We start from the raw sequence: 12,420 nt of genomic DNA, 5'->3' as shown, positions 1-12,420 counted from the left end.
ATGTATCGTGAAGGGTGTATTTTGAGCATTATAGGCTCTGTGACTCAGTGCGGGTATGATTTGCACATGGCACTTACAATTGGGGACATCCCTTTGACTTAGGAGTCATCGTATATTCTCATGGATTACTTGGCATATTTCATATGAATGTGGGCAACTTCTTCTGTCTCATATTTGTAGATTTCGCTGGGCAGGACTTATCACACCTGCTATTTTTCGGTTTGGTTCCAGTGCAATACATGGGACAACAACAAACAAAAACCTTTACTAGGAACCAACGGCTTATGAGGTACGATATCTTAATGTATTGCATTTCAACTTTTGGGATAGTGAAAAGAGTACAGGGGGGCAGGACTTATGCTTTTCAGAGGGCTATACCTGCCGATTTCTGACTCTTGGGGTATGGACACCTGCTAATACGGCAGTTTAGCAAAAGAATTTTGGTGTCTATAATCAAACCTTGATTGTTTTCAGATGAGGATCCCGCTTGGACAGTAAGCACAGGTGTGAAGCAGTAGGATTGGGTGTTTATGAACTACTAACGTATCTTTGAATATTTCATTTCCTTATCGCAGTATGGGTTTTTGCACAGAGAATGTTTTAGCTTGTTATGATTGTGTACTCGTGGCATATAGATAGCACATCTTTCTGCGTTAAATAAGTCACATGATCGATCCTTCCTGCAGTTGGCGCATTATGTCAATTGTGGCTCTCTGTACTACACGTTTTCCTTCTCTTCTTTGCATTTCCGGATGTGAATTCCTTCTGCCCTTATAAGCGCCTTGATGAAGTGGGATACACACCGCCTTGCCCGGTTTTAAAATCCTTAATTCTATTCCTTAGGTATATATATATATATATGGACGTACATTGATTTTGGGAGAATCTTCCATTTTTTATACTACTGATCGCCAACACTGGCCATAGCGGGAGGATACATTCCAGTTGTCAACTTTTAGGTAAGAAATGCTGCGTTGCCTCCTTTACTTCCTTCTGCCTACCATTGTCTAGACCGGCTATTGGGTCACCTAATCAATCCCTCTGCATTTACTGAATATTTAACAAACCACACTCGATCTGTGTTAAAGCTAGGGGTTGGTTATGCTATTTGATATTAATATATGCGGTTGATGCGCCTTGCATCATGGATGATGTCTTGTCCTGCTACCATGTTACTTTAAATACTATGCATATTTTGTATTCAATATGCATTTAACATGTTTGGTCTTTTGTGTTTGTCTGGGTCCTAACTGGTCCTTTAATAGGACTATATATATTTGTGTCATGTTTTTGTAATTTCATGCATTTGAGTATGTATTTTCATAATATATCGACATGTGTTTTAGTCTAGTCCAGCGTCTCATTATTTAAATGTAATATCTGTGTTGTTTGTCACTCTCTCCGCCCTGATGAAGTTCCCAGTATGGGAATGAAACGCGTTGGCTGGAGTTTCTTAGTTTACTTAATTTTACAAAATTGGAATAAAGAAACTGATTTTATACATCACTTATTGACTTTTGGACTTTATAATCTGCGCACCCCATTTGATAAAAATATTGATCTTTGCCTGTTGTCTGGTTTGGACCCCTTTTCTTATGTTTTCGTCCACCCCTCCTGGTTCTCCTCCCTTTGGTATTGGCTGATCATCTTCTTGTTTGTGTGGATTTCTCCACTATTTGGGGGTTAGGAGGCTATCCTTACAGTGTAACAAGTGCTGTATTCTGTGTCTAAGGTCTTCTTTGTAAATCGTTTACTGTCCGAACGCATGTTTAGAACTCCAGGCAAGTCGTAGAGCTTTTCTCTTGTCTTGCCTTGGCCATGAAGAGTTTCGCTTCTCTCACCTTCATCGCTTTGGGGTTCATCTTCTGACATGATGAACGGGCGTCGACATTGTGGTCTGAACTTAAACACCAAAGACAATCATCATGAGGATCAGTGATCGACATCTGACCCTCACAATCTATCCCAGTTTGAACACGTATTTCCTAGGTGGAGACATTTTTCCTAGCAACAACGTTGCAATTCCGAAAAAACTTTGAAAGACTCCTAACTCTATGGAAATACTATCAGAAAACGTTTATGTGTTGAAGGAGCGGAAGAATGGAACGGACGTCAGCATGCTGATGAGGGTTTTGTATAGCTATAGGGATATCACGCAGCACAGCCTGTGGAGCCATGAGCATTGTGAGGTCCTCGTCGACATGGGAAAGCTGTTAAAAAACATTTCAGTGGAATGCTTCGCATTGGAATATTGAAAAGGGGAGGAAACTGCAGGTAGATGTATCTATCAGAATGCGATTAATTCAAGCTTTCCACCCATCACTTTTTTGTATATTGCAGTGTGACATCCTAAGTGTGACGGGTATACCCAGATGTGGGTTCTGTGCTCACTTTGTCATTGGAGCGAAGCTGCTTCGGACTGACTAGCCCAAACAAGGGCAAAACTAGTCTTTGGTTGCTTGAGTTCCTCTTCAGAGAGGACCAGGCTGGCAATTCGGGCTGGACTGTTTCTTATGGAGCAGGATCAAGAGATATTTGCATATGGCTTGGACTAATCTGAAGTTGCACTGTGAGTAAAATAAAAACATTATGGACTGGGATGCAGCCTTGAGTAACTGTAAGTGGCTGAGAATAATTCAAATATCCCACCCATCCCTTTTTTGTATACTACATTTGTTAAGGCAGCTGGAGCAACAAGAGAGAAATAAAATGTTGGTTATCTGACACTACATTTGATAGTTATAAATCTATCTATAATAATTCTTGCTAATGAAGGGAGAATAAATTGTTGTACTTTCACTAGACAGGTAAGAATGTTAAAGAGGTAGACTACATACTATTTGATTGAAAATTAAAAACAGCTCACGTTAAAATAAGACTACAAATTTTAACTAACACATTTTAAAAACTAGGCTTGTTGAGACATTTAGCAATAGAAACAAAAACAGCGAGAACTTACAGCTAAAGTGATTTTGCCTAAGATCTCTTCTGGAATAACGTCGTCTAAATCACCATACACATATTTGTAAAACTTGTCGAATGAGGTAGACATGAGCTCCATGCAGATCCAACAGTCACCCTACAAGAGACAGAAGCATGTTTAATGACTCTTTTAAAAAAAAGAATGTTTTATGGTTTGAAGCAGAAACAAAACCACAAACATTCAAACATGGTGAATGTACTATGCAGTAACAGAAACAAGGCATTTATCACTATACACTCTCCCAAATAAAATGATTGTTTAGAGACAGTCTATTTATTCCCATTCAAAGATTAACTTAAAACCGGCATTCAAAATGATAAGCAACCATGGATCTTCACTTGTTAAAATGGTAGCCAGTCCTGTCACAGTGTCAGCTGGCAGCCCTTGACCTGGTGAGCATGAAGGGGCTTCATGAGCAACCCATGCTGCATGGCCTTCAGCAATTTCAAATGGCGTTGATGAACAAGTTACTTATCTTCTTTGACTCTCTTTCTGGTGGACATTCTATTTAACCACAGATTCCTCATCTTATGAATACCCTGAGGCATCAGTCTGAATCCAGTGAATTATCTTTAGCAAGTCACAAGGGTAGGTAGTGTTGTGGAGCTCCACATTAGATCCATCCTACTCTGAATGTGAAGTTGAGGCCCCTACATAGTCACATCCTATATACTTTTCTGATAGATGTACTTGCCGTCGGACGTGGAGCCTCAGTAATCAGATTGTGCTAGTGTGCAAATATCTAAGATGGAATCTTATTTGCATGGACTAGAAGAGTCCATTCCACAGAATGGGGAGGGTGGGTGATTGAGGAATTTGCAGTAAGGTAGATTATCCACCAGGAAAAGCATAAAATGTAAGTAACTTGTTCTTCTGATGGATCATTCAAACCGCATATTTTTATTAACCTTGGGACTAGATCCCAAAGCAGTACCACCCCAGGTGGCAGGTCTGCGGAATGGATCAGACCAGTAAATCCTGCAGGACACATTGGGCACAATGCCCCTTCTGCCGGACGTGGCTAACAAGACAGTAATGCTTTGTGAACCTGTGAGCTAACAACCACGTAGCAGCCTGGCAGATGTCCAAGACTGGCACAATGCACACCAGTGCAGAGGAAGCAGCCTTTGCTTTGGTAGAATAAACACACAGTTCTCACATGGTCAATCCATAGTAGTTTTGATACACAGAACAATCCATTTAGAGGTGGTTCTCATCTGCATAGTTTTTCCCTTCTTCGCCCCGAAAAACCCCACATAGAAATGATTGTCCATCTGAGGGTACTTGGTATGATAAATGTAAAGTCTCAAAGCCCTCTTTGGGCAAGGCACTGAAGTCTCTCTTCCTCTTTTAAAGAATGGAGCAAGGAAAGCTGGTTAGGTAATGAACTGTCCTATATGGAAAGGTGTGACAACTTTTTTTTGTTTAAATTCCTTTATTCAACATTAAGCACAATAGGCAAGTAGGTGCCTTACATTTATCGGAGTGCAATCCGGTTTTAAATCCACATGTCTGGCTCGCAAAATTCAATAGAGGAGAGAAAAAGGAAACAATGAAATCCCCTTCCCTCCCCCTCCCCTCAGCTAACTATGGCTAGGTATGGCGGGCCTGGGTGTGTGTTGTGTGAGTACAGTAGGAGTATGGGCCCTTAAGTGGTGGTGACAGTCGATGAGTGCGGCGGATCTGCAAGGCGCAGGAGTCAGAGGTATTTGGGGCATGTGAGCTCTGTGAACTTGGAGGTGAGCAGGTTAAGAAAGGGTTCCCAAAGGCCATGGAGGGACGCTGTAGGTCGGGCCACGGTAAGCGATATCTTTTCCATTCCCAAAATCCCCCAGAGCCTATGAAGCCAGCCGAGGTGTGTTGGCAGCGCCGTGGTGCCCCAGTGCGTAAGAATGCTTTGGATTGCTGCACCCAACGCAAAGGCCATCTGCTTGCCTCGTCTAGATTTAAGGGGGAATGTGAGAGCGTTTGGGAGACCTAGCAAGACGTACGCAGGGAAGGGAGGTATCTGTGTGTCAAAATGAGAGTCGATGTCATTAAGAGTCTGTCGTCAAGAGTTCTCCAGTAGTGGGCAGTCCCAGAGAAGGTGAGTGAGGGTACCCAGAGAGCCGCATGCTCTCCAACAGAAGGGACTGCGCGAGGGATTGCCACGGTGTAGATGTTCAGGGGTCAGGTACCAATAAGAAGCCACCTTGGTGGTGGTCTCCGTGGAAGTCATGTTACGAGCTGTGTGTCGTGCCCTGTAGTAGAGTGTTGACCATTCTTTCTGTGTCAGTTCTCTGCCTAGCTCTTTCTCCCAGTGTAGCTGTCCTGGGGTCTTCCCCTCCCCAGGTGTGGGGCGCACAAACTTATATAAGTCCGAGGTGAGGCGAGCGTCCGAATGGCGGGTAAGAAGCCATTTTTCAAAGGGAGTGAGGCGGCGCTCTGCGCTTGCGCGAATGTCGCTCTGAAGCACCCAATGGCGGATCTGGAGGTACCTGTATCGTTCAGTTTCGGGTATGCCCAGTTCCCTGCGTAGGTCTGTAAATGATCTCAGGCCTTCAAGATCGAAAAAGTTGCCGATGGATCTGCTCGCCTCTCCCGTCCAGTGCTCGAATCCGGTCTCATCCAGCCCCGGTGTAAAATCAGGATTGCGAACTATAGGTGTTAGTGGAGCGGGGAAGGTGGTTAGCCCACGATGATCAACGGCCACCCTATCCCAGGCCAGAAGGGCGGGGCGAGTCACCTCTGAGAGGCACAAATTGCGAGGCCTCCCAGGCTGAGTGAGGAAGGGTATGCTCCAGAGAGATTGTCCAGCGAGAGAGCGGTCCATGAAAAGCCAATGCTTTTCAGACTCTGGTCGGGACCACTCCACTAGGGCTCGCAGCTGGGCCGCCCGCCAATAGGCCACTAGGTCGGGAATCCCCAGGCCTCCCTCTTCAGGACTGCGACAGGCTATCTCTTTACTCATACGGGCTCTCTGATCACGCCAGATAAAGCGTTCCATGTCTTGCTGTAAAGAGCGCAGGACCCCAGTTGGGGGAACCAGCGGTATCGTGTGGAATATATAAAGAATTGTAGGCCGGATTACCATTTTCACCGCCGTGATGCGACCGAGCCAGGACAGTGCATGCGGCCTCCAGTTCCGGAGACATCCCCGCACCTGCCTGAGCAGAACAGAGTAGTTCAGTGTTTTGGTGGAGTGAATGTCCTCAGCAATTTGCATCCCCAAGTACGGGAGGGATTCCCAAGCCCCCAGGACAGGGTAAGCGCGTTGCAAAAGATGTAACGTATCAGGCGCCAGTGCAAGGGTTAGGGTCTTGGATTTATGCACGTTAATCTTGAACCCGGAGACAGAAGCACATCTGTCCAGCTCCGCTAAGAAGGCTGGGAGGGATTCTCTGGGGTGCGGCAACGTGGCCACTACATCGTCCGTGTACAGACTCAGCTTATGCGCAGTACCTCCAAATTGTGCACCCCTAATGACAGGGTCCGCACGCATTCTCTGGGCCATACGCTCCATGTACAGGGCGAAGAGGAGCGGCGACAGGGGGCAACCCTGTTGTGTCCCTCTGCATATGGGGAAGGCGCTGGAAGCAGTCCCATTCACCCGCACCGTGGCGACCAGGTTCTCGTAGCTACAGAATACCCACTGGATAAAGCGGTCGGGGAGGCTGAAATGAGACCGGGTGGCCCGTAGGTAGGGCCAGTGGACCCTGTCTAACGCCTTTTCGGCGTCGATGGAGAAAATCATACGCTCTGCTGGAAATCGTTCCGATCGGTCCACCAGGTGATGAATATGTTTGGTATTGTCTGAGCACTGGCGGCCAGGCACGAACCCGGACTGATCGGGGTCTATCAGCCCAGGGAGATGGGTAGAGAGCCTCTGGGCGAGAATCCCGGTGAAGATCTTCAGATCAACATTAAGGAGTGAGATAGGCCGGAAAGAGGCACAGTGACGCCGCTCCTTACCAGGCTTTGGTATGACCGTGATGAAGGCCTCCAACATGGCGCGAGGCAGCGGCGCGTCAGGCCCTATGGAGTTGAAAAGTCAGACTAGCACAGGAACCAGGGCTGGCCAAAAATTCTTATAGAAAATTGAAGAGAAGCCGTCCGGCCCAGGGGATTTGTGGAGCTTCAAGCGGGAGATGGCTGCAATGACTTCCTCAGGCCTAATGGGTGCACCAAGGTTGTCAGAGTGGCACTGTGCAAGTTTTGCCACCTGAGCTCCCTCTAACTACTGCCCCGGGCCATCAGCTGGCAGCGACTGAGCTCCGTACAGGTTCTCATAGAAGGAGAGAAACGTGTCTGCTATTTCGCAGTCAGCATCAAGCTCTTGACTCTGCCCATTTAAAATCCCAGTGACTCGGGACAGTTGCGCCCATAATTTATTGGCCAACAGTCTGCCACATCTGTTTCCCTCCATGTAGAAAGCGTGTTTCAGCCGGAGGGCCGCGTACTCTGCCCTGTCCACGTCCAGGCCTGCCAGCTGTGCTCGGGCTGTCTTGAGCTGCCTCCAAATTCAAGGCGCTCCGACCGTTGGTGAATGAGTTCCAATTCGGTCACTTCCCTAGTAAGTCGTTCTCGCTTCTCTCGGCGGGCCTTGTTTTCCGCGGCTGCGATACCCAAAAACTCTCCCCGAACAACAGTCTTTAGAGCGTCCCAGAGAGCGTTGTCACCCGTACATCAGAGGTGTCGTTCAAGGCAAGATAGTTAGCAATGCAAGATTCAATCTGCTGGACCACAGTAGGATGTTGAAGCATGGTTTCCCTCAGCCGCCAGAATCTACGAGTAGGGCGGGTGGTGGGAAGGGTCAGTGCTATGGATTCTGCGGAGTGGTCTGATAACGGGCACGGGGTTATGTCAGTTGTCTGCAATCGTGGGGTCAGTGTGTCCGACATGAGGATGTAGTCAATCCGGGTGTAAGACTAATGGGCGTGTGAATAAAATGTGTATTTCCTGGTGTGTGTGTGCCTCCAGGAGTTTGTAAGGCCCGCCTCATGCAGTAAGCGTTTTACTGAGGCACACAGCGCCCCGGTTTGACCTCCATCGCTGTACTGACCGATCCAGTGAGTCGTCGAAGGCCAAGTTGAAGTCCCTTCCAAGACAATCGATCAATCCGGTGAACCGGACAGGTCGTGGACGGCCTCCTGCACAAAACCCTCCTGGCCCTCGTTGGGGGCATAGATCCTGGCGACTGTGAAACTAAAAGTCCCCAGTGTGAAGGAATATGCTAACAGCCAGCCCTTTAGCTCCGCCTGTTTGTCGCCCATGCGGCCAGGGAAATCACCAGAGACCGAAATGGCTACCTCTGCGGTTTTTGTGGCCCTGGAAGAGAAGACCTGATGGGGAAAGACCTCGAGCGCAATCTGTGCGTGTCGGTGGGCAAGAGATGTGTCTCCTACAGGAGACAGATGTGAGCATCAGACCTCTCTAAATAGGACAAGACAGCTCTTCGTTTGACCGGGTTTTTGAGCCCTTTGACATTCAAGGATAAGATGTTTAATCGTACCCATCCTGGAGAAACCCAATGGCTGCTATAGTACCCGGTGCACACCCACCTGTACTCAAGTGTGAAAAGGAGGAGCCCATGACTTCAAGGATCCCACCGAGAGAGCTTGAGGAGGAATGAGGGGTACCCCAAAAAAACAAATCCAAACAAATAACAAGAAACTAAAACAGTAAAGGTGTACCATAGTCCTGAGATCGATCACTGTCCAAGGCGATCAGCCCCATGGAGGAACGAAAGACGGGTTGCAGGGACCAGCTGCCACCCCAATCACCAGCCACCCAAACAAATTGCCATGTCTCCCAGTCGTTGGGGCCCAGGCGCCCAGTCCATGTTTCCCCTCCACGCAGTGGACCTGTGGCTGCCGTCCGAACCTTGGAGAGCAAGCCAGGCCTCGGGCAGGCCCTCCACGTGCTCACCGGGTCCTTGCTCGGGAGGGGGTGTGAGTATGAAAGGGGCCTCTCCCAGCACGGCGACGGCCAGGCGGTGCAGTGTTCGCGGGAGGAAAGGCAGCTCTATGGAGACCGTCCGGGAAGATACCGGCAATAAGTAGGTGGTAGATCGCACCCTCTACCGCTGCGCAGACTTCAAGGCCCTATCGCGTGGCTTCGATCTTCACCAGTTCCAAGCCTCCTCTCCCACTGCCGCCAGCAATGCCTCAGGGCGAGCCTCCGCCGCTGCGTGTCTCACCAGGCCATGCTAAACTATATGGCACTCGCAGTCAGTATCGGAACGGAGGGCCCGGCCGCGCCGAAGCCCGCGCTGCCAAAGGAGCTCCAGCCGGGGACGCGACACAGGGCCCAAGCCTCGCCCCCCAAGCCAGCCGTCTATGCTGCGTGGTCGACTTCGCTGCCGCGTTCCTCACCAGACCTCCTGGAGCCACGCTGCGTTGCCGCCAGGGCAGGCTGAAGGGCCCGGCCGGGCCGCGCTGGGGTCCGCGCCGCCAGGGAAGCTCCCGTCTGAGGTGCCGTTCGGGGTTCAAGCCTCCTCTCCCTCCGTCAATTTCTCAGGGCGGAATATTGCTCGTCCTGAGGCAGGCGCCGCAACTCTCTCCGACCAGCCGACGTGAAGGCGGGTCCCCGCCGCGTGCCCGCGTGCCTTGCCATTTCAGGTAGTGCGTCGTGGCCCAAGCCGGTTCCCTGCTCCGTCCTGCACAACTATTGCGGCTCTGGAGGACTCCGGCCACGTAGAGGGGAAGATGCTGTAGCCGGGTGCCCGTTTGCAGCGGCACCGGCGGTGCTGGGAGTCTCGGGCCGGAACCAGGGTGGAGAGATGGGTAGGCACGTCCTACACTATCGCCATATTGGCCACGCCCTCAGGTGTGACAACTTTAAAAAGAAATGCAGGATTAGTCCTGAGCACAAGAGCATCCGGGAAGAAAGTGGCATAAAGTTGTGGGACACAAAGTGCTTGTAGCTCACTCATGCAACAAGCTAACGCTGTTTTTAAGTTCAGCAATCAGAGATAGCAGCTGTGCATTGGCTCAAATGGAGTGCACATGGAAAGAGTGAGAACCAGTCTGAGGTCCAGCCGAGGGGAGGGAGGGGCGGGGGATTTGTTAGTGTGTTGTACCCAGGGATCTGGACACTGGCAATTGCATCCCCGACCTCGGCCTTTAAAGGCATAGGTCTGTTGCTGCTGAAGCAAAGTATGTGGCCTCTAATGGAAAGCTCTTATGAGGCCTCGAAAGGAGTGAAACTGTGGAGGGAACTGACATGTAGCAGGTGCCAGTCCAATAGAGAGTACTGTTGCCTTAGTCTCCTTGAAGCGTTTCAAGGCAGAGTACGCTGTAGTGATATCTCTTTAATATATTTTCAAGAATTGCTAAAGTTAATAGAAACACAGTACATGAGTAAACTAGTCATTGTCAAAAAACACGATGGCAAAAGAGAAAATTGCCTTACTAATACTGACTCAAAGTATGACAAGTACTGGTGGATCAACATTGCCCATGATAACACAACCAATGTAACTATTTCCAATGATGAAACATTATCGAATTGCATTGAACCTTGTCATACTCCTGAGTTTAGTAACGATAATACAATTCCCACTATTCCTACAAACCAAAATTGCTTAGGAAAAACAAGCAGTTTTGGGAGGAAAATTTCTAAACCTAAGAAACGCGGAGCTTTGGATATAGCCTCAATAAGTTTGCTTTTGGGCTTAATGCCATCACGACATATAACATGACCCAAATAGGTTACACTTGATTCAGCGAATTTGCACTTACTAATCTCACCTGTTAGACCCTTATCCTTAAGCACTTGAAGGACATTCCTTAAGATTTCATCATGGTGCTTTTTGGACTTCCCCATGATTAGTATATCATCCTGAAAGAAAACTACATTTTGAATATGTCCTAACAACTGTGTCATGAGTCTTTGAAATACAGCTGCCGCTGATGCCAATCCAAACGGCATTCGGCGGAATTGGAAACATCCAAAAGGGGTACAGAAAGCTGTCAAGTGCTTGCAATTAGGATCTAACGTGATTTGATGGTAAGCTGATGACAAATCCAGTGTTGAAAACCAATTTGCGTCCCTGGTTAAAGATAACATTTCATCTATGCGAGGTAACGGAAACTGATCCACAATAATGTTGTTGTTCAAACCTCTTAAGTCCACACATAATCGTACCTTACCGTTGGCTCGTCTCGCGACAACCAACGGAGAAATCCATTCGGAAGATTCTATGGGTTCGATGATATGAGCACTCAATAATTTATCCAATTCCTGTTTTACTTCATCTCGCACAATGAATGAAATGTTCCGTGTTTTATGAATTTTGGGAATGGCATCCTTTTTTAGTTTTATGTAATGTGAAAAACCTTTTAACTTCCCTACTTTATTGCTAAAAACAGATGGGAATTCTTCAAGTACCCATTTTTTAGTATCTTCAGAATCACAAGCCACCAAGACTTGTTCTGGACTGTTAGGATTTAAAATTATGTCTAATTTACGTTGGTCCTTCCATCCTAAAACAGAAGGTCCGTCCTTGGCTACATATAATTTACACAGAGCAGATCTGCCTTTAAATCTGAACACTAACTCTCTGAAACCAATAATGTCAATTTTCTCACCAGTATAGCTTTCAGGATTAATATCAGGTGATTCTAAATGGCTTCCGATGGTGGAACAAAAATGGTGTGCCCATACATTCTCAGCAATAATCGTGTAAGGAGAGCCAGAGTCTGCTGCTACCTGTAAAGAAACACCTCCAAAGACACCCAATATAAAGGTTTACTGTCTCCTGTTTCATCCACTATTTTCAGTACTAACTTCTTTTTTTATCACATTTAAGTTTGACATCATTGTCGCGAACGTCTGAGGAAGACTCCTCCGTATCACTCTCTCTCACACAAGCAACTTTCTTGTTTTTTTTGTTCATTTTACGCCTACAGGCTTTTGCAAAATGACCAATTAATCCGCATTCTACACACTTGGCACTTGTAGTATTGTGCAGAATGTGAAGTGCTACCACAAAGGTAACAAAAATATTGCTGTTGCTTACTTCTAGTTGAAATTTCGTTTTTTTTTTAAATCATTCTTATCAACCCTCTTTTTGTGTGTCTGAAAAGTTTTGTTATGACTGTCTGAAATCTTATTAACAGAATTGCTACTATCTTTTTTTTCAGAAGAAAGAGTGGCTTTCGCACAACGTTCTGAAAATTCTGCTTTTTTATCAATAGAAATAATTTCCTTTAAGCTTGAATCACCCTCTACCCATAATCTATCTTGTATAGCCTTGTTTTCTCACGTACCAAACGAAAGGTTAAATCTTTGTATTGGTGGCCTAAAGTTGACATTGAAACCGAACGCTTTGTTAGGTCTTGTGTAGAATGTGTTTCAGCTGACAAATCCCAGAAGACTTTGAACCCTCCTTCAAGTCCCTTAGTTTGTCCTAGTTCACCATGGGAGAATTTAGCTCTGGATTTAATGGGACCTAT

The 12,420-nt window shown here is 47.1% G+C and overlaps 1 protein-coding gene across 10 annotated transcripts in view; it reads right to left on the bottom strand.

Moving 5' to 3' along the window:
* Positions 1-12,420, bottom strand: part of MAP2K4 (mitogen-activated protein kinase kinase 4) — an 834,137-nt gene that overhangs the window by 445,687 nt on the left and 376,030 nt on the right. For all 10 annotated transcript variants that reach the window (XM_085616757.1, XM_085616753.1, XM_085616758.1 and 7 more), the window contains one exon: positions 2,960-3,079. In XM_085616757.1, the coding sequence (XP_085472883.1) occupies positions 2,960-3,079 (120 nt within the window). The remainder of the gene's footprint in view (positions 1-2,959; positions 3,080-12,420) is intronic.

The sequence above is a fragment of the Triturus cristatus genome, chromosome 7 (assembly GCF_964204655.1).
Source record: "Triturus cristatus chromosome 7, aTriCri1.1, whole genome shotgun sequence".
Classification (NCBI taxonomy): domain Eukaryota; kingdom Metazoa; phylum Chordata; class Amphibia; order Caudata; family Salamandridae; genus Triturus; species Triturus cristatus.
Note: the sequence above shows the minus strand (reverse complement) of the source record. Positions and strands in the feature narration are given on the sequence as shown.